This window comes from Lolium perenne, chromosome 4, assembly GCF_019359855.2.
Source record: "Lolium perenne isolate Kyuss_39 chromosome 4, Kyuss_2.0, whole genome shotgun sequence".
NCBI lineage: Eukaryota > Viridiplantae > Streptophyta > Magnoliopsida > Poales > Poaceae > Lolium > Lolium perenne.
In genome coordinates, this window is record NC_067247.2 from 245,165,047 (window position 1) to 245,186,711 (window position 21,665).

Below are 21,665 nucleotides of genomic sequence, written 5' to 3' on the forward strand. Positions count from 1 at the left end.
CCAGACCTTAGGTTTTCACCCTGAAAGATAAGACTCCGAACTTCACATGTGTTGTCGCCCTCACGTCCATACCACTGTTGCGAAGTTCGGAACACCAAGCAAGCCCCTCAATAGCGCAAAAACTTGAACCTCCATTAGCTAGTCCTCCAATCTTGCCTTCATGATATTCTCTTCTTGTGACTTCACCATGGATCAACTATCACTTGGTGTCAACACGGAAAAGAGTTTCGCGCCGCTCCTCCAGACCAAACGGTCGGAATAAAAGCATGGGTGCGCACGACCGAATACAACCGATCCAGCAAACTCCAGGCAGTACTATTACACTTGCTAGCGGCGCCTTCCGGAACTCAACACTACGGCCAGACCATGAAGGCCAGGCCTCCGGCAGGTCTTCATCTTCACCCGAGATATGCAGGCTACAATACAAAGTTTAACAAGTCCCATCTGCTTTTCCTAATTATAAGTCACAACTCACAACACTCTCTCACTGAAAAAATGCAGCACTATATATGTAATAGAGAGAGAGAGAGAGAGAGAGAGAGAGAGAGAGAGAGAGAGAGAGAGAGAGAGAGAGAGAAAACTGAACAAAAGGGGAGGATATTTCTTTCCCTCGTCTTCTTCGTTGGGAGTTCTGCAAAAGAATGTCTCACACTTGAAGGCGAGCAGTTACAGAATTTGCAGGAGCTTCAGCCTTCAGGCATGGCGATGGGCATTGCCGGAGTGGCGGTGTTGCTCTTGGCCACTGCCTTCATTGAGGTCACCGCCGACACTAACTCAGACGATGGTTAGTGATTTTTTTCTTATTATCATGCATTCATCTTCCCAAAAGTGAATCATAACTCAGAGGTATTTTTCCTGCTATTGATCACTTCAGCTAGCAAGAAATTGTACTGTAGTATTTGTTTTGCTTTTTCTGCTGTTAGTGCTTGCTTTGAGACATCTCTACTTCGCCTCTGTGGAAATCCTGATGCGTTCAGGTTCATGGTAGCTGAAATAACGCATGTCATCTTTTTAAAAGTCTGTAACTAATCATCATCTTCTCCCATGAGTTGATGGCAAATTGCTGGCCTATCCAGTTCCTCGTGCACCTTTCCCATTCGTCTTTGACTTTTCTTACTTCAGGTGGCCAAAATTGTTACTATTTAGTATGGAACTAATTGGGAATGTGTCTTGGAAGTGATAAAACGCCATTAGTTTGGCAGGGGCATTCTACTTGGTCTGAATAATTCCGGTGGGTTGTTTGTCCTATCTAAATAACTAGCAAGAATAGAGTTATTTTTAATGCAGAATTGTGGTTAGCTAATCCACCTTTTTCTTTTCTTGCATTGGATTGCTGAAAGGTTAGGTTCTTGGTGTTGGAAGTTGTTTCCCTAACTTCCGACTTCAAAGTATTGGCTATTTCAGAGCTTGAGATTATTTAAACTATTCATCAAATTTGCTATTCATGCATTTGTTTTCAAGATACCTGTATTTACTGGCATACTCAACATCATAAGGAAGCAGGGGCAGGAAGGCCCTCACCATGGCTGTTTAATTAATTGAAATTATTCATCTTTCCGTATCTGTCATCCTGTCTCAGTTGATGTCTCTGCCTATTCAGCGACTGCCCTCAAGACCTTGTACACAACCTTGAACTCGCCATCGCAGCTCACGAACTGGGCCTCGCAGAACGGCGACCCGTGTGGCCAGTCTTGGCTTGGGATCACATGCTCTAATTCAAGAGTGATAACAATGTGAGGCGACAGCTCTGAAGTAGACACGGCCATTTTGTCCAGTCCCTGGCTTCTGAACTTTCCTGTTGTTCTCACACGCTTTTTGCTTGTTCTAAATTGTCACAGAAAATTACCCGGCATGGGGCTCAGGGGAACTTTGGGATACAACATGAATATCCTCACTGCATTAGTTGAGCTGTTAGTGAAAAAAAAAATTATGCCTTTACATGGTATAAATATCTGCTTTTACCGCCGTTGTTTTGATCGATTTTTTACTTCGGCTCCCACAGTGATATGAGCAACAATAATCTCGGAGGTGGTGACATCCCTTATAATCTGCCTCCCAATCTTGAGATACTGTAAGTTTTGAACTTATGACCATACTGGAGTAATTGTCTTTGTATTCCTTATCTTAGTTCTGACAAAGAGCTAATTGACCTGCAGAAATCTTGAGAGTAACGACTTTACGGGGACTTTACCTTACTCCATTTCACACATGGCCGCACTTAGGTTTTTGTAAGTTACCTGTTCATTTCATATTTTGGTCGCTTTTCGTAAACAACTGATAACATCAAAACCAATCACGTCGCTCTCTTTTGATGTAGAAAACTTGGCCATAATCAGATATCCAACGTCAATGTTGTGTTCAACCAACTCACCAACTTAACAACATTGTGAGTGTTCTTTATGGATATTTAAGTGAACTACCAATTTATTGTTGACCTACTATATGTTTACATATCTTTATATTCCCAGATTTAACAAATCACTGGTAAACTCAAACTGTGACTACTAATCATTGCAGGGACCTCTCAGACAACACATTTTCTGGCACTCTTCCAGAAAGCTTCAGCTCCTTGAAAACTTTAACCACTCTGTAAGGACATGCTTTTAATATGATTATCTAGGGGTTCCTGGTGCAATAAGTTAAAGAAAGTGCTTATACTTTAAAAAAAATGCCCTGTTGTCAGTTATTTGCAGAACAACCAGTTTACCGGCACAATAGGCATCCTCTCTGATCTCCCTCTGACTGACCTGTAAGTTGATGCACTTGCCACCACCTAAGATCTTTCTATGCCTTCTCATTATTGATGATCCAAGTATTACTACTATTCTCAGCAATGTTGCAAATAACCAGTTCAGTGGTTGGATTCCTGAAAAGTTGAAGACAATAGGAATTCTTCAGTAAGCATCTGTACTGCCCTTTTTTGTCGGCCTGTCGCATTCTGGCAATTGTGGAGATGAGTGCAATAATTCAGGATTTGTACTGTAGGACGAGTGGGAATTCCTTCAGCAACAGCCCTTCGGAACCACCTGCACCGACATCGCAGACCACTCCTTCGCCACAACCTTCTTCGACAGGCAGTCCTAGTGACAGTAACAGTGACAGTAACAATAATCTACCAAGTGGAAGCAATGGCGGTAATGTTAGCGGCAGTGATGGTGGTAAGAGGAAGGTTGGAGGTGGGGCAGTCGCCGGAATCGTCATATCTCTGCTGGTTCTGGGCGCAATGGTTTCCTTCTTTTTTATCAAGAGGAAATATATGAGGCCTCGGCAGGGAGGAGATCCTGAAAAGGATGTGCCTCTGGCCCCTCTTGCTTCAGGAAAATTTAAGCGTAAGTCTAGTTACATCCTCTCGCTACTGAAGAATCATTATGTGATCTTCTAAAATGTATGTGTGCTTTCTCTTCTCTGACATCTTAACGATGCTTTGTTGTTCAGTGCTCAGGCCCATGAACATTGTCTCGCCAGCTGGGAAGGAAGGATTGCAGAGGACCGTCTCCATGAACTTGAAACCTCCTTCGAAAATCGACTTGCACAGGTCCTCGGACGAAAATGATCGCATGAACAAGTCCGTCGCGACGAAGACGACAAACCTCTCTTCCATCAGAGCGACTGTATACACGGTGGCAGATCTCCAGGTGGCGACCGAGAGCTTCAGTGCTGACAGTCTTATTGGTGAAGGCGCTTTCGGGCGGGTTTATAGAGGACAATTCTCAGATCAGAAGGTATATAGTTCACTTTGTCAAAATGAAAAGCACACATATTTTTTGGCATGGAGAGTAGGAAAAGCACAGATATACATATACCTGCACCGCCGCAGAGGTTATGTTCAGTTAATTCCTCAGACGTGATCACATAAGAACACCGATTCTTTAGTCCTTCAAAAAGTTTAGTATCAGTGCCGACTGTGAACATCAAGATCCTAGCCTCATAGGCACTAGGCAGTAGAGTACCCAGAATCTCAGACAGACAATATACTTTCTGTACGATGCCCGATTTGGCATGTAGTATGACTATAGATTAAAAGTATTGGTTTACATTTAACAGCTTTCTCCGTGCTATGTCAATTTCAGATTTTTATGGTGGTGCATAATCCATGGATAATTAACCTTTGCCCTGCAAAATTAGAGTTAGAAAATCATCGCGGCCTTATGCTAGTATTGGTTTACATTTTACAGTATTTGACATTAAATATACATCATATGATAGAATTTGGTTTACATTTTATAGTATTCCACTGTGTGTCAATTTCAGGATGATTTAAAATCCAGTGTAGTTTGTTATTTTTTCCCTGAAAACTTGTACTAGTTAAATTAGTCGTTGCAGCCTTATGTTCTTATTGATACTTTCAGGTTCTGGCCGTGAAGAAAATCAATTTCTCTGCCCTCCCAAGCAATCCATCTGATTTCTTCATTGAGCTGGTCGCAAACATTTCGAAGCTAAATCACCCTAACCTCTGTGAGCTAGATGGCTACTGCTCCGAGCATGGACAATGCTTGCTGGCATATGATTATTACAGAAATGGTTCTCTCCATGACTTCCTTCACCTGTCGGATGGAAACGACAAACCATTATCCTGGAATAGCCGCGTCAAGATTGCGCTAGGGTCTGCGAGGGCATTAGAGTAAGTGAGGGAGATCCCTCGAGTAAAGTAATTCTTTTGTGCTGAAACTGAATTTTTTTTCACCATTACGAAGCATAACGAAAACAGCGTACCAGCGCCCAGTTACAACCACAACGTAAAATAAGAACACCGCCTGCTGCTAGTGTACAAAGCTTAGGTGCTGCTGCTGGAACTGAATATGTGTTGCTTTTCAGATATCTGCACGAATCTTGCTTGCCGCCTGTCATCCATAAGAATTTCAAGTCAGCTAACATACTACTGGATGACGAGCTTAATCCTCATCTATCAGATTGTGGGTTTGCTGATCTCATTCCAAACCATGAGCTCCAGGTGATCAGAAAGTTTTTCTGAAAGAAATATGATCTTGTACATAATTATCTCTGTTCTTATACAATGTCAACTTCAGGAATCAGATGACAATTCAGGATATAGAGCTCCAGAGGTGACCATGTCCGGTCAGTACTCCGAAAAGAGTGACGTGTACAGTTTTGGAGTGGTGATGCTAGAGCTCCTCACTGGCCGCAAAGCATTTGACAGGTGAACATGCAGATATTTGTGCTACAGTTGTACCTTTTTGCTATATATTTGTGCAATTATCTGACAGAACATACTTTCGTATGAACTGGTTAGGTGCATGAAAACCAATATTCAGGAAACGAGAACAGATTCACGCCTGGTCCTGCATATAAAGAACTGACTGTTGTTGCTTTTTGAACCCTTTGCAGCTCCCTGCAATGGTCACAGCAGTCACTAGTCCGATGGGCCACGCCGCAGCTGCACGACATTGAAGCGCTGGATCAGATGGTTGATCCAGCAATGGAGGGGCTGTACCCTGCTAAATCTCTCTCTCGTTTCGCAGACGCGGTCGCCCTTTGTGTCCAGGTAGATGCTGTTTTTTTTCCCTCCCTCGCAATCTCTGTTCTTCTTTGGTGCTGATCATCTATTCACTTCCAAACGAAAAAAACAGCCTGAGCCGGAGTTTAGGCCACCGATGTCGGAGGTCGTGCAGTCGCTGGTCCGTCTTGTGCAGAGATCAGGCGTGCTCCGTGGCGGCAGCGATTCTCTCCGGCATGAGGATCACAGTAACTACAAGTTCTAAGGGAAGATGGTGTACGTCTCATAAAGAAGTTTTGAGTTGAGCAGAGGTACAGAGATTGCTTGGCTTTGCAGTGGCCTGGATTGATAAACCACTGTCATCTAGAATTGTTGTTTTGCCAACCCTCATTTCACCGACAGTTGTCACACATTTGTTTGTTTTTCTTTTTTCCCATAATGATAGCATGTAAACAATTATCCCGCAATGCAACACTGAAGTTATTTGTGTATTTGATCTGAATTATGAACCCTCAAGGCTGAGCCATCAACGGAAGAGATTGGAGATTGATAGAAGAAAGTAGTATGTACATACCGAATTAAAGGATACTATCAGCGTCTGCAACTATGTAACATTCATGTATATACATCCGAAAGAATCATCACTGACAAATAAATAAACACAACAATAATCCCTTCTGAACGAGCTTGACAGGTAAATAAAATCTACCATCATGCCCTGAGCTTAGTCGTTAGTTCAGTTGCCCCTGTTTAAAGAAGAAGATAGAACGAAAGAATTGATTTGGTCCTCTCTAGCTGCTGACTGACTGCTCGATCGTGTCACACGGCCACAATGGCAAGCAATGCGAGCAGCACGACGGCGCCCCACGCGACTGCGGCCCTGGCCGCGGCGGAGTCGGAGTTGCCGTGGGTGCGGTCGCGGCGTCCGGGGTCGATCTCTATCCTGAAGCGGCAGGTCCCCTGCGACGGGTCGGTGGTGGTGATGACGGCAAGGTTGTTGAAGGCGCAGGAGCCCTTCTGCTGGCTGGCAGACTGGAAGAACTGGTTGAATGCGTAGGAGATGTTGCCGCGCACGTCGAGGCTGCCGCAGGACGAGCCGGGGCTGAGGCTGGTGCAGTCGGCGAACTGGCAGGCGTAGCCGACGGCGCCGACGACGGCAGGGTCCGTGGGGCTGGCGTCGGACCGGAGCACGCACCACTGCTTGGAGAGGTACTTGACGCCCTTGGCCGGCACGATGGCCCTGCCGCTGGCGAGGCTGAGCGGGTACTTGGGCGAGCCGTCGTAGTTGAAGACGCCCCAGTGGCGCTCGAAGTTGCCCGGGTCGACGCTCTTGTTGTCCTCGTCCAGCAGCGCGAAGACGTAGACGTCGGGCATCTGCGGGCGGCGGGGCGTGCCCTTGCCGGCGACGATGCGGTCGAAGAGGCCCTGGTTGAACCGCTGCGCGCTGGCGACGTTGGCGTTGGCGTCGCCGTCGGTGGGCCAGCCGATCTCGCCGACGACGACGGTGATGTTGCCGAGGCCGTGCTTCTCGAGCGCGGCGATGAGGGTGTCGTAGTTGGCGTCGAAGACGTTGGTGTAGAGCACGTTGCCGTCCTGCACGCTGGCCTGCGACGGCGGGGCGCCGGGGGCAGGGAAGTAGGCGTAGTCGCGGGGGAAGTTGGCGTCGGCGTCGAGGGAGAGGAACGGGTAGATGTTGATGGCGAGCACGCCGCCGCTGTCGAGGAGGAAGCGGACGAGGTTGGTCATGAGCGTGGTGATGTCCGGGCGGAAGTCGCCGGAGGAGGGGCGGCCGTCGAGCGACTCGTAGACGTCGGCGTTGATCGGGACGGTGATGCGCACCTGCCGCGCCAGCCCGGCCTTGACGAGCGCCGCCTGCACGTTCTGCACGGCGGGGAGCGTGGCGGCCTCGAACATGCCCTTGTAGGACTTGAGGAAGGGCTCGTTGCCCACCGCCACGTACCTGATGTCCACGCCGTACTTGGAGACGTAGTTGGAGACGTTCTGCTGCACCCACTGCTCGGCGGCGGCGACGTTGCCGGCCACGGACGCGAGCAGCTCGTTGGGGAGGCCCAGCATGACCTGGATGCCGGAGTGGCCGAGCGCCTGCAGAGCGGCCGGGTCGGCCTCGAAGAGCTTGGCCTTGTCGAAGCCGTTGTCCTTGAGCAGGCGCACGGTGATGTCGCCGGGAAGCGGGTGCCGCGCGCGGGTGCCCCAGTTGGCCGCCAGCGCCTCCACGGGCCGCGCCCGGAACACCACCGCCAGCCACAGCAACACCACCGCTTGCACCGCCGCAGACGACGACCCCATGCTCTAATAGTATTATCAGCTAAGCTACCTGGTTTTCTGCTGACCAACCAGCAGTGCTATGTGTATGTATGATCTTCTCCGAGCTTGTTGTGTTGTTGGCAGGAGATAAATAGCGTTCAATGGGAAGAAAGCCAAGAGAAAAGATGTCCTACAAACTACTAGAAAGGTTGCATGGGTAGAAAGTTTGGATTTGCCTTGCAGGGGGCAAGGAAAGCATATACAAATTGTGGGGCATTGCCATTGCATCAGTCGATGGGGAAGGAAAAGAAGATGCCAAACTACAATGGACAAGTGTGGCAACCAAGGAGTTTGAGAGGATCGAGGGGTGATACGTGTGCGTATATCTGAATAGATTCACCCTTGGGGTTTTTGACCTTGGAAGCCAGGAAATTAGGGAATCATTTTATTTCATTTTGCTTCCTTGCTTGTGGCGTTTCAACGATTGAGACGCGGCTGCGCCGGTGCTATGCCGACCTCGACACGCTTGCACCGTGGTGGCGCTTCTGTCTTGTCCTGTGTTTCGACCCTCCGTACGGATCTGACGGTTCACACGGCTGCCGACGATGGAGTGACCAACGATTGAATGACAGCACCTCAGTCCTCACGAGTTGACGTTTTCTTATCCCATCTGATGAATGTTGGTCGACAGCGATCAAGGGTTTCTATCCAGAACAGCATGCCATCTGTTGCTTTTTTTATATAATAAAGGTAGTAAGTCTTTTTCTAACAATCCTCTAAGAAACTCGAGAGTGATTTGCATTTCTAAAAACATAGCATTGCAAATGTGAGCTCACTTTGATCCTACATATGCACCAAAGTTTGTTTGATTTTATCAAAGGAAAAAAACAAAGCATCTGCAAAGGTTTGAGTTGATGTTAGATTTTCTATGAATTCCAACAACTAGCATCAACAAAATTCTCAAAGATTTAAATACTCCCAAGTTCATGACAATCCTTGAATCAAAGAGTTTATATTGTAAAAAGAAAACAGTATAATACTAAGAAAGTTGGACTTCCATGATGGAGCTATTTAAACCCAAAATGCAACCTTTGTAACTTTTTTAGACATGTCCTTTAAATGTTTCTTTGTTTTCTATGCTTCTAATGTTCAGGCACAGAGGTTGACCATGCTCTGACTCCACAGACCACACATCAACCAACATTTTCAAGTGAACAAACTTACCATATTAGCAGGCTCCCGGACACCTAAACCCAAGCAAAAGAAACAGTATAAAAACTTGTGAACACAGAAGATAAGCTATGCGTCAAATTGCATAGCAAGCAAGAAAACCCAGACCAAAGGTTGCCTCTCACGCAGCAGAAGCAGAATTCGAGGGAAACATAGTACAGAGATCAAGTTATTATTCTGTTACGAACAGAACACACAGGCATTGCCACTGGGGATTTCCCAGGGTAGAGTTCCCAGAATCTGGGCAAATTCCGTCACTACAAACATTCTCAATTACTACAAAAGTTGGCATCAACAAAATGGAGACGCTGAAACTACTGAAATCCTAGATGTTGAAAGGTGAAGTTCAAAACTGAGTGGTGCAATATGTATGGTACAGTGTAACATTACAGGAAGCTACATTATAGCTGACAATATGATACTGCTTTCAGTTTCCACTCATGGCATTGAAGTTTTCTAGACAGGCATATGGAGCTTACAGTATCTACTGGAGTTGAATCCTTGTGAACTTCATTGTCATGAATCCCTTCCAGCATCTTCGGCAATCTTTCTGTCCAAATCACAGAAACTTAATCCCTGCAAGTTGTATCAAATGATTAGTACCAACATCACAAGAAAAAGGTAACATTTGGAAAAAAAAAACATAAAGCTCATACGAAAAACAAGAGGTATGAAAATAGTCTATCAGTCAACAAACGAAATACAGCTTCTTCAAATCACACATTTAAAAATTTATTAATCTCCAATAGTTTAGACAGACGACATTCTAACAACACTTCGGGAAGAACAAAAAAGATAAATAAAATAGTTCTTCTTGCAACGTAATAAACTCAACAGTCATCAAACGGTCAAGGTATATTTGCATAACAGCAATTTTCCAGGAAAGAAAAGCAATGCGTTAACAGATCTGGGGGTTGCAATGAGAATCCATTGGCAGTCAGCTGAAGAAACCCTACTGCATAAAAGTAAAAAAAAAAAAAAAAAAAAAAATACAAGCTACTAACAAGTATAGGCCCAGTTTTGCACCAAACCAACCCACATAAGCAAAATTTTAAATTTACCCAGTTCTTATGGATGGGGTGAGAATCTATCATCTACTCCCTCCGTTCACTATTATAAGATGTTTTATCTTTTTTTCGAAAATGCATGTATCTAGACTCGTTTCAGTGTGCAGGTTCACTCATTTCAGTCCGTATCTAGTGCACATTAAAATATCAAAATCATTTTATAATACTGAACAAAGGGAGCAAGTCATATTTATTTTAGCAGTATGAGCATAGATCAGTGGGTAAAATGCATAATCCTGTGATAGTTGAATTCTTCCAAGGAACATTAACTGCAACAAAGCCATGTATTTTATTTTGAACACAAACGGAGCAGTTGTACAAGTACAACCAATCATCACAACAGCAGCAGAATAAAAATAATGTATAGGCATATGTTCACAACAGCAGCAGAACAAAAATAATGTATTGGCATATGTTTATCTTGTCAACTTACCAGTATTTGATTACGCCATCCCATCCACATGTTGCAACCTTGCTAGTCTCCAGTGGATGCCACTCACACCCAATGCAAACTCCATTGTGGCACTTGAGGGTCTTGAATCTCCTGCAGCTTTTCCAGTCCCAGAACCAGCAACTGCCTTCACCATCTCCTGACATGACAAACCTCCCATCAGGTGAGAAGCTCACCTGACAAGCATAACCTGCCACAATGTGGCCCGCAAACCTCTTCTTCTTATTAAGTTGAAACCTTTCCTTGGTGCTGTATATCAGAATCTGGTTATCCAAGCTCTGCGCTGCAAGCCAGTTAGAGTTGGGGTGTACTGCAATAGACGGCATGGAGTGCATGTGTGGCTCACTGATATACTTAATCACCACGGGGATACCATACTCCCAGACTCGAAGCGACTTGTCATCGCTAGAGGTCACAAACCTCCTATTATTATCTACAAAAGTGATGGTGTTGACCGCCCCCAAATGCTGATCATACTCTTGCGTGATCTCCCCTGACCTCATATCCCACTGCACAATCTTCTTGTCACTCATCCCAGCAAGGAGAATATTCTGCTTATCTTCATCAGGATTGAGCTTCACAACATAAGGGACCTTCCCGGTAGAGAAGGTGGATATGACCTGCCCAGTCTCCGTATCCCAGTACTGAATATTCCTGTCATACCCAGCGCTCAAGAACTTGCTGCCGTCGCTGCAGAACGATATATCCCTCACCGCCTTGTTGTGCCCCATGTACGTCCGCATACACGTCTTGGACTCGAGCACGTCCCAGATTTTGATCTTGCAATCCATACTAGCAGACAGCAGCAGATGGCCATACTTTGGGAAAAACCTGATGGCTGAGACCCCCTTGGTGTGCCCAACCCACTCGTGCACACACCTCTTGGGGATATAGCAGCGCTCGTTGGCCGCCTTGGCGTCCTTGGGCGGAGTGATCCACGATCGTCCCTGGTAGTCCTTCTCCTCCTTCCCGTGGAAGGTGGTCTTGGCCACCACCTCCGTCTTCTCCTTCCCTTCGCCGCGCGCCTCCTTCTCGGCCTTCTTGGCGGCATGTGCCTCCGCGTACTGCTTCTGCTCGTCCGTGAGCTCCACGGGCGGGCCCTCCCGAACGCCGGCCCAGGGGCTCTTCTTGTTGTGGACGACCCACTCGTCGGCTGCGGGGTTGTCGGCCTCCGGGGGCACGGGCTCCTGGTTGTCGTCCTTGGACTGGATGCGGCGGCGCTTGTGCTCGGAGGGGGGCAGGTTGTAGACGGTGTCGGGGTTGGCGGCCTGCGCGTCGCCGATGATCTGGAGGCCGGAGGGGTCGGAGGCGTAGCCGAAGCGGTGGAAGGTGTTGTACTGCTCGTCGAAGAGGAAGGGGAGGAGCGCGGCGTCCTCGACGTGGCCGAGCTTGTGGTTGCGGTGGCCGGAGGCGGACGAGATGGGCGCGTGCGGGTGCTGGGGGCCGAGGACGGGCGCCCAGAGCTGGTCGGCGGTGGGGTTGAAGGGGACGAGGTGGACCGAGGGGTCGAGCGGGCGGGAGGTGGAGGCGGCGACGGACAGCGCGAGCGCGGTCTCGTCGACGGCGGGGGCGGCGGACTTGGTGGGGAGGCGGAGAGGGGAGGAGTCCGGCGAGGAGAGCGAGTCGTCCTCCGGCGACGATGCGTCGCCCGGAGCGTAGGACTGGAGGAGATCCATGGCGGGCGGGCGATCTAGGGTTAGGGTTTCGTCGGGATTTGGGAGGTTTTTCTTCTGTTTGCGAGGCCGCGACTCGCGAAGAGAAGACGGGAGTAGTCGGGCCGGGCCGCACGCTGACATTGGTGATTCGTCAGGCTATTAGTACACGGGAAAGCGCGACGAATTCGAATTTGGTTCGAACAAGGAAACGCATACTACATCACAAACTCAAAAAAAAAAAAGTTCACATTGCCTTGTCTACTCAAAAGGAGAAAAAAAAAAGAACACGATCCATATCTACTCTTGGAGCATCTCCACAGTTAGCCTCTAAATAGGCGCCGGCATGGCATCCTCTATTTGGGGAGGCTGCTCCCACACCGGCGCCACCAAACAGGCGGCCCCGATAGAAATTTAAATTTAAATTGATATTTAAACACCGAATTTAAATAAAATTCATACGGAATTTATACAAAAGTACGTCGAATTGATACAAAACGAAATTCAAACGATATTTAAAAACCGAATTTAAAAACGTAAACTTAATCAATCTACTACGGGACGCGCGACGGGCTGCCTAGTCGTCGTTCTTCGCCTTTGCCGCATGCATCCGTCTCCGCCTCTCGGCCCTTCCTTCGCGCATCTGGCGGTGGAGCATGGCGGCTAGCGTCGCATGAGCTTGCCAGCGGTGCCGTCCCCGTGCTTCCCGCCTTTGCTCGTTGTCGGCGCGCCTCGCTTGCTCGTGGGCGAATGCGTCGTAGTGGCGATGAGCGTTGAGGGAGACGAGCTTATGTCACTCCGCCTCCTCTGTGGCCGCTCGCTGGCGCGAGATCTTGAGGGTGTGCTCGAGATTAGCGTCGTTGATGAACTCCCGCTGCTCCTCCTTCAATGTTCGGAACCGCTGCGCGTTCAACGGCGTCAGGATCGCCGCCTGCTCCGGGTCGGGGGGTGCCTGCGGCTACTCACCCCATTGTGCCGCCTCCTCCAAACGCCTCAGCTTCCACATCGGCGAAAGTAGGCCTCGCGCCACACCGCGAACCTTGGGTCTACGTCGTCGTCGGAGCTGTTGTCCGCGTCAGGCTCCGGCTCCGGCTGCGGTTGTGGTGGTGGTGGCAGCGCACGGTCGTTGAGGCCCAGCATTGAGTACGTCGTCTTTAGACGGCACGACATTTTGAGGTGGAGAGAATGGGCCGGCGGCGGTAGTGGAGATGAGAGGATAACACCGCGGTGGTGGACGGCGTGCGTACTATATAGCGGCCACAACTGCCCGCATTAACGACGACGTACGCGACTGGATGTCGCGTGGCCAGTCGCTGCCCTCGTGGCCGCTTCAGTTTGCACGCGACAGACCATTAAACGCCGACGACCAACCTTCCCGCATCGCGGCCGATGCGAACCGCCGCGTCCTGTCGCTGACAAGGCGCTCCCACCCGCGAAAACCGTCGTTCCGCGAGGCGCCGGCGCGCCCGATTCGCGCCCTTGGTCAAAGGACCGGCACGGGATTGCCGGTGATTCTATTAGGCTCGAAAATTGGCCGGCGCTGTTTGAGGGGCGCCGGTGCGAGCCCATTTTCGCCCCCGGCCCTCAAAAAGCTATCGGGGCCGCCGGTGGAGATGCTCTTAACCGACTGAAATACAACTTTGAACCTGATTAATTAGCAAGGCTGTGTCTTCTTTGGGGGTGAGTCGGCATGTGTGGGTTCACCCTCAAGTCCCAAACACATGTGTCACCGTAAATATTATCAATCGTTCCCAACATAGGGGTTATGCATGAATAATAGCTCCGGTTCCCCCTTCAAAAGATGAGTATCTATATGTAGTCTGAAAGAACTATTTTTTCATTTAGTGTGCCTCAGTTGAAAACCCAACTTCAATTTGTGTTGGCATTGGTACTGACAAAAAAAGGTTGTGAAATGGTGGATACAAAGTTAAGAGAAAGGTGAAAGACAAGAATTGGTATCTAGAGTTTCATTTTAACTTACACTTCAAATATTAAGAGGTGGTGAGATACTATCTGTAATATTTGTATTTTCTAGTCTTTTCATTGTTTACATGATGCTGAAGTAGTTTCCACGCATATTTACACCTAAATCACAACATAGAACTTAACTACTTTCATATCTTGCAAACGGGTATTGAAATTAGTCATCTATTCTGCAAACATGTACACGGCCCTCCCACTTAGTTGTGCAACTGTTTTTGCATGGTTTTCATTTTGTTAAATTTAGATGCCTTTACAAGATACCCTACAAGAGCTATCAAGTTTTATATATGTACTCCCTTTGTCCCATATTATAATTATGTTGTTACAACCAATATGCTCATATATTGGTTGTAATAACATCTTACATTATGGGATGGAATGATATTCTTCAAGTATGAAGATCATGTCGAACTGGTAAAAGAATCCTTGCTTTAACTTTACAACGTCTTGAATATTCATCATATTTCACTAAATTAGTTTTGCACTTATGAAAAAACACGCACATAGACATGCACGTGTGAGCATGTTTGCTAATAATAACACACTAGAGTGGAAGAGATGTTGAATAACCTATTAATCTCAATAATATTTAACATGGCATATATCTACGGTTTCATTTTAATTTACACTTCAAATTTTAAGAGGTGATGAGATACTATTGTAGTATTTAATGAACAAGCCGATGTTTGTGTGAGGACAAGTACAAAGATTTGGACATTAGGGTAGGTAGATTAATATCTCCACATTCCAGCAAAAGGTGATTCTTACTTTCACTAAACTTATCATATCATAATAGGTACATGGCGTGAAAATCTTGAGCAAGCATGTGAATGATTCTTGGTTTAGATATTAATATACATTAGAAGTGCTTACAATTACCGTCTTTCAATTTCATATAAGGCTTTTGAAACATTTTCTATCATTTTAACTTTCTTTTTAAAATAAAATGTGTTGTGTATTAATCAGATAATAAAGTTTAGGTTACAATCGTTCAATGCCGCTTTCGACACGCAGGTCGGCACGCACCTTGTAAAACCCCATCACACAACACACTACGGCTAAATTGACATAAACCATGCGCTACAGTATTGCAAGATCTGCTAACTTTGGATAGGATAACTTGTCGATATGTAGGTTCCATCCTTTTGAAGTCATTTGCAATGAATCATAGCTCAGACCTGATCCTGCTGCCATCCTCGAATGCCTCAATAACAGCAGCACAATCAGTTTCTATAATGAGGTTCAAAGCGCTATTAGCAGCACTCAGTTTTAAACCTTCTAGGCATGCTATCATTTTAAATTTCGAGTGTCTTTGGGATGTATGTTAAAATAAGAATCAGAGTTGGTTCCTCTTATTGTCCTAAATATGTTGAGCATTAAAATTGTGGATGCCAGTTCATGTCTTTAACCCATCGGATCAGTTTGAAATTATCATCTTCTACGACTTCCGCTTGAGGTATATTCTATTCTTAGTGGTTGGGCAGTGACTGAGTCATTGAGACCTTTGAGGACTCTATAAATGTATGACTTTGAAAACATAAAAATGGAAAGTCACATAACAAACGTGCCCCATATAGTGGATTCCTATTTCAAAACATGAGGATTTGGCAAATAGGAGCCTTTGGATGTGCACAAGAACAAGAATTTTAGAGTATTGAGGATACAATAGAGAAGGACAAAGTGAAGTGTACTGGACTTTCCAAAGGGAAAATAAAATGAGGTTTGAGCTCATGTTGAGATTCCTATAAAATGAAGGCACATAAGTCCCATGACCAAAGGATTTCCATAGGAAAAAAATGCTAATACGATGTAAATCTTCCAAAATGTAGATGAAATCCTTTTGGTCCAAAGAGCCCCTTAGTTTACCAAAAGGTAAGGTCATATACAATGAATCTTGGATGAGTTGCTACTTCTTGTATCCTTCTGACATGGAATGTAACATAAAAAAGACATTGATTCTTATTGAGTGTTGGTTATGTTTTTTCACTTCAGCATCAACAATAATTCAACATGGCAAGACAAAGACTTATGTGAGCAGTGTCTTATGCACGACGACATATCCAACAAATATATCTAACTAGTAGTACCCTCTTTTAATACAAAACTATGGTTATATACAGGTAATGTGTTCAAAACTAGTTTACTTGTGGAAATCTAAACATTTTATGTTCATTCTATAAGAATTTATATTGCTCAAACAAAGAAAAATAAACAATTGATGTTTAATGTCTGACATGACAATGGCAAAAGGATGACTTATGCTTTTAACATGACATATAAGTCATCCCATGTTAAAAGCATAACTCATCCATAGTGGCACGAGGATAAATAACCAAAAACATATGGAGAAGTATAAATGGGGCCTAGATTCAAGAAAAATGTGTATACAGTCCCATCACAAAGTGAAGGGCTGCACACATATCTGTAACTATATTGAAAATAATGGGAGCACATGAATTTTTCACCCAAAAAAGTATGGCTTATTTATGAATTCAGAGTTCAATTCAGTAACTTTGGGAGCTAAACTCTGGAGATGATTACTTCACAACCAATCGTGTTGCCCTCTGATCATGCAGTTGTGTTCTGTTTTCCCACCAGAGTATCAGCCTTCTACATTGATGTTGGCTTTTACAAAACAAGAAAACCGAATTACCAGTGATAGACCATTTTACAGAGCTAACAGTGTTCCTTGAACTGCACAATGTAGTCAGTTCCTTGACATTAATACAACATCATCATCAAAACTGCGACCAAGTGTAGTTTACAACAAATACAGACTAATGGTCTTCATGTACTGTCCCATAAAATTACAGGTTCTCAAAGGGCGATGCCGTTGCTATCTTAAAAAAAAGCCGCATCAGCGCCATACAATTGCAAGCTGGAACTTAATGTGCGATTCTGCCAGCAAGTTGTTCTTCAAATTCAGGAGTCAGCAGATGCTACATTGCAAACAATTGATATTTGCCAATATCCGCAATTCTGATAGTAGCCTCCCCCTATCAGTTCACAGGAATCCTGGCGGGGAGTTCTCATTTGTTGTCACCTGTTTTAGGTCGATCGTGTCCATTATTAGAGGATGCAGGTACAGAAAAGCACTTAATCAAGAAACAATATATTTGAAAATAAATCTGTTGTTTCTGCTCCTCTGTCTTCCGATATTTGAAATCTACACTGAGTTGGTACTACAGATAGCAATATTTATGAGAGTGCTTAAAAAGTTCAAAGATCAACAATATACATAACCATATACATTCAACATATCAACTTTAATTTGAGTACCATGACAAGGAAGATAAGCACAGAAACACTGGTCGCTCCATTTTCTCGATGTTCAGAACAGTTTTAAGCAATCAATATGATCTTGCTCAATTTACTGTTTACTAAGCTTTTATATTCAACCACTAGGTAACCTTGAGGATTAGTGATGAGATAACTATGGAGGTTGAACGGTGAACAGACTACTTACTTGATTTGGGATCAACATGCACAAAAAAGCTCGCAGCAACTATGAGATAGCATAATATGAGCATAAGGCCTTTAAAGTAGTTCGATGTGCCTTCCTGGAAAAAGCATACACTAAAATGTGAAAGGTGAAACTTGATGGAATTCAAAAGCAGCAAGTTGTAGAATTCATATAAACCACAGAACACATTATAAATGCTGAGTTGTTCTGTAAACAAACCTGTAGCATAAATGCCACCACAAGTACTGTTATAAAAAGAGTTGCTGTCTCAAACAATTGAAAATTCAAGTCCATTTCTTCTCCCATCATCCAGCCAATTACCACACAGAATGGAATCTGCAAATCATGCAAAATGGATGTTTATTGCAATTCTTCAAAAGTGCAAACGATGACAAGTTGAACCTTGTTGGCTAAATATTCTTACCACAAACATAGATATCTGTGTTGATGATCCTATGGCAACACCCAATGTAATGTCCTTGTGGTATGCAAGAGATTATAAGTGAGAAGAAAAGTACAAAAATGAGTTGCAGAAAGGGTTGAAAGCAGGGGATACTTACAAGTTTGTTTTTCATGGCAAACATAATGGCGCTTGCATGCTCAGCAGCATTCCCCACAATAGGGAGCAGAATAACACTGATAAAGGCCAGTGGCATGTTCAATGATTCAGAGGCCCCCTGTTACAATATATTAAAGATGCACAGTTAAAGAAGAGAAAATGTGTTGACGTAAATTAACGATAATACCGCTTGATATAATTCCACATAGGCAATGAGTTATGAAGGGAGATAGGTAACGAAACAAGTGCAAGGCGAAAAACTTTTGACAGTCATAAAGCATATGGAATAGTGGTTAACAAACTCTTCATTACCTGTATGGCATCTACCAGGTACCCAGAGAGAATAGAAATCCAAATAGTCAACACAAAAAGCCAGGCGATAGCTTCACCCTGTGTTATCTCCTTTTCATCCTCCTCGTCCTCAGTGGTTTCTTCTTCCTATTATGGCAAGTAAGAAATAGGAGGCATAAGGAACTGTACACACACAAAATTATTTGTTTTCTGTGATCTGTTTGATGGGTAACTGTTACTTGTTACTCCACGTGAACTCAAAAAAAAGAGCAAATGATTACATGTATAATTAAAAGATCCTGAACTAGAGCAGGATAGCCAAAAAAAAAGTTTTATGGTATCTGGATATTTAAAGACAGGGCACATGATGTACTAGAGCAAAACTAACGAATTGAAAGGCACAAAAACATGATTGGCCATACTGCATGCATCCTGTGCAGCTTGGTAATCTTACAATACACAATGCTGAAGCTATAATTTTACACAGATGAATATAATAACTGGGATGCATGACTAAAGTGGTCCATGCCCTGTTTTCAGAGTAAATCAATGTTATCTCCTTATTCACCCATATGAAGTATTGTTTTTCAGTGGTTTCATAAATTACTTTTGCTTATCCAAAAAGATAAATGTTTGCATAGATTAGCTTGCAGCTACTTACTTCGCCAATCGGGCTGTATAGACTGCGCTGGCTCTTCAGTTGAAAAAACAGATAGCTAGCGTAGGCCACAAGCATGATGCAGCTACTAAACCTTGAGAGGGAAACTTCGGATTTTCCATAGTGCGCTTCAGAGTGTGTAAAGTGAAGCACGGCTGGAAACATTAGACCCAAGACAGCCATCAATAGCAACCCGGAATTTACAACAGCTGATGCCTACATCGAGAAATTCAAGTCAAAAGAAGATAAAATGTGTCACGATAATAATGGAAACGTATTAGCAGATTCTTTTTTTGATCGGTACCTTGTTGAAGACCTGGTCTCTATCAGGATGGGCAAGCCCACCAGCAAAGAAAGCACACCCAAGCACTAATAGCATGTTTGACAATATTGAGCCTAGCAGCGACTGCTGGACGACCCGAATCATTCCGTTTTTGAGCGCATAAATCGAGATAATCATCTCCGTCGCATTCCCGAATGTAGCATTCAGAAGGCCCCCAACTGCAGTTTTGAAAAATGTTGAATCTTTACCAATTGATCGATGAAGGCAAGATTTGAATCGGAAAGCTAGGGTAATTTGGAAGATGAAGGCACATACTTGTTGGGCCAGTGTAGCAGGCAAGTTGCCTGCACAAGACAAGGCGGGATCCAAGTTATAACATATAGAAAGGTGGGTGAGGCAGGTAGTTTTAGGCATATAACCAAGTGAAGATTGGTTCAAGTCAACCAGTGGCAGCAGTACTTACTCGGTTGCATACCCCAATCTCTCGGCCAAGGGCGTGATGCCGATTAAGCTGAAAAGGAAAACCCACCCTTGCTGTGAAGCATTTGAAGGAAGCAAGCGCAGAAATGAAAAGGTCAGCTTTGCTCTTGCAACTAATAATAAATGTGACGAGGAATGCCAAAAAGAATATGTGGAAGCATTCATGGTGCTGACTGACGGATGCTGGAAATGAATTGGGAAGGGTGATTTGATGATGAGCGTGCTCCTCACGTACGTGGTTCCCGGGGATGTAGTGGAGCGTGATGGCGAGTGGGCCGAAGGGCAGGAGCACGTTGATCTTTGCCTGGAAGATGACGATGCGCACGCTCCTGAGCGCCATCCGCCACTTGCTCCTTGGCGAGAGCGACTCGGCGACGGCGGCGAGCGAGCCGATGTGCTCGAAGTCGAGCGACTGCATCTTCCTGGGCGGCGGCGGCGCCGTGCCGGCCACCATCTCCTCCTCGTCGTGGAGCCCTCCCAGCTCTGCATTCTCCGCCGCACCCATCATCTGCGCAAACAAATCCGGAGCAAAGAGAAAAGAATCAAGAACCGGCACCGATCCGTGGAGCAGCAACCGCCGGACGGACAGCGCGCGCGGGATCCCACCTCCGGCGCGAGGCGGGCAGATCAGAACGACGGAATGAGGATTAGGGCTGGGATTTGGGTTCGGAATCAGCCTCTCTGTGCTCGTCCGTTTTACTATTCCTCCTTCCTTCCGCTGGTTTTTGTTGCGCGACGCGACGCGACTGGCACGAGGACGAAGCTGCCTGCGATGCTTCGGCGGAGTGGGGATCCGGCCGTACGCCTGGCGCGTGGGGCCTGGATCGGCATCTGGGCCCACGTGTCATAGAGGAGGAAGTGCGCATCAGTGAGCTGCCCACGCTTCGTGGGTGGTGGTCGGAAGGAGAAGTGGCAGGGTGAGCTATCCGCTACCCGCCTGCGTACCTCACGGCGGCCCCACCGGATCGAGCTGGGCCCGCGTGGGTATCTGTGGAGTTAACGGGACCAGATGGTGAGAAAAGGTGTTTTGGTTATTCTATACTCGTGAGTGAGTGAGTGATGATTAGATCTGATCAGTCTGGTTAAGCTGCACTTGCTCAATGCAGTGGGCACTAGACACTAGTACTGGCTATTGAGTACGAGAGGGGATATTCCGCAACTAGTTGCGCCCGCACCCCATTTTTGTTCTGACATTTCCAAGTTTCCAAAAAATGCAAACTAAAATTCTAGACATACATTCTATTGTATCTTGTGCATCTGTGAAATTTCATCCAAAAATATGTCAAAATGTGGCCTACACAAAAAGAACAAATGATGTGTAAATAGTACGTGACACTATTTACGTACGTCTTCTCTTTTTTACACAGGTCACATTTTGACATATTTTTGGATGAAACTTCACAGATGCACAAGACACAACACAATGTTTGTCTAGAATTTTAGTTTGCATTTTTTGGAAACTTGGAAGTGTCACAACAAAAAATGGGGTGCGGGTGCAACTAGTTGCAAATGAGAGTTTCCGATTGAGTACGCACTAGGCACCCCCACCTAGAGATGCCACTAAGTTACACTTCTAGTTTATTTTGTGATTTCTAGTTTAAGATTTAGTACTACTTTATTTAAAACTAAAGAAACTATAGATTATAAACTAGAAATCTTAAACTAGAAATTACAAAACAACTGTAAATGTGACTTTGGTCAGATCCCAAGTAATGTAACATTTCATTGCTGCCGATGCTAACTTAGTAATTGTGAGCTAATTATAATGATACATCAGCTTTTTTCGCTCATTGAACATATGATGCTACCTATGATATAGGGCAACGCT

The 21,665-nt window shown here is 45.3% G+C and overlaps 4 protein-coding genes across 8 annotated transcripts; 1 reads left to right on the plus strand and 3 right to left on the minus strand.

Moving 5' to 3' along the window:
• Positions 1 to 480: 480 nt before the first annotated feature.
• LOC127332405 (protein STRUBBELIG-RECEPTOR FAMILY 7) lies at positions 481 to 5,946 on the plus strand. Of its 2 annotated transcripts, none has more exons than XM_051358711.2 (16): positions 481 to 784; positions 1,601 to 1,733; positions 1,839 to 1,910; positions 2,003 to 2,071; positions 2,157 to 2,228; positions 2,318 to 2,386; positions 2,518 to 2,589; positions 2,684 to 2,749; positions 2,832 to 2,897; positions 2,986 to 3,329; positions 3,436 to 3,722; positions 4,350 to 4,621; positions 4,816 to 4,951; positions 5,028 to 5,158; positions 5,347 to 5,503; positions 5,589 to 5,946. In XM_051358711.2, exons 1-16 carry the CDS (start codon positions 496 to 498, stop codon positions 5,718 to 5,720), a joined length of 2,367 nt encoding a protein of 788 aa, XP_051214671.2. In that variant the 5' UTR covers positions 481 to 495; the 3' UTR covers positions 5,721 to 5,946. The 2 variants fall into 2 exon arrangements, with proteins under 2 accessions (XP_051214671.2, XP_071675213.1); XM_071819112.1 differs by having other exon boundaries at positions 540 to 784; positions 1,580 to 1,733.
• A 106-nt stretch (positions 5,947 to 6,052) lies between these two features.
• LOC127332407 (glucan endo-1,3-beta-glucosidase 5) lies at positions 6,053 to 8,640 on the minus strand. The gene has a single exon (XM_051358713.2). The coding sequence runs from the start codon at positions 7,760 to 7,762 to the stop codon at positions 6,275 to 6,277; it is 1,488 nt and encodes a 495-aa protein (XP_051214673.1). The 5' UTR covers positions 7,763 to 8,640; the 3' UTR covers positions 6,053 to 6,274.
• Positions 8,641 to 9,090: 450 nt separating this feature from the next.
• LOC127332406 (uncharacterized) lies at positions 9,091 to 12,259 on the minus strand. Its single transcript, XM_051358712.2, has 2 exons — positions 10,451 to 12,259; positions 9,091 to 9,526 (listed from the first exon to the last, which is right to left on the minus strand). The coding sequence occupies exons 1-2, from the start codon at positions 12,142 to 12,144 to the stop codon at positions 9,520 to 9,522; spliced, it is 1,701 nt and encodes a 566-aa protein (XP_051214672.1). The 5' UTR covers positions 12,145 to 12,259; the 3' UTR covers positions 9,091 to 9,519.
• A 4,385-nt stretch (positions 12,260 to 16,644) lies between these two features.
• LOC127332404 (vacuolar cation/proton exchanger 2) lies at positions 16,645 to 20,597 on the minus strand. Of its 4 annotated transcripts, none has more exons than XM_071819113.1 (12): positions 20,444 to 20,597; positions 20,073 to 20,345; positions 19,821 to 19,868; positions 19,673 to 19,701; positions 19,379 to 19,575; positions 19,078 to 19,290; positions 18,438 to 18,563; positions 18,127 to 18,243; positions 17,991 to 18,044; positions 17,786 to 17,902; positions 17,570 to 17,663; positions 16,645 to 17,146 (listed from the first exon to the last, which is right to left on the minus strand). In XM_071819113.1, the coding sequence occupies exons 2-12, from the start codon at positions 20,324 to 20,326 to the stop codon at positions 17,133 to 17,135; spliced, it is 1,263 nt and encodes a 420-aa protein (XP_071675214.1). In that variant the 5' UTR covers positions 20,327 to 20,345; positions 20,444 to 20,597; the 3' UTR covers positions 16,645 to 17,132. The 4 variants fall into 4 exon arrangements, with proteins under 4 accessions (XP_071675214.1, XP_051214669.1, XP_071675215.1 ...); XM_051358709.2 differs by having other exon boundaries at positions 19,821 to 19,891; XM_071819114.1 differs by lacking the exon at positions 20,444 to 20,597 and having other exon boundaries at positions 20,073 to 20,437.
• Positions 20,598 to 21,665: the final 1,068 nt, after the last annotated feature.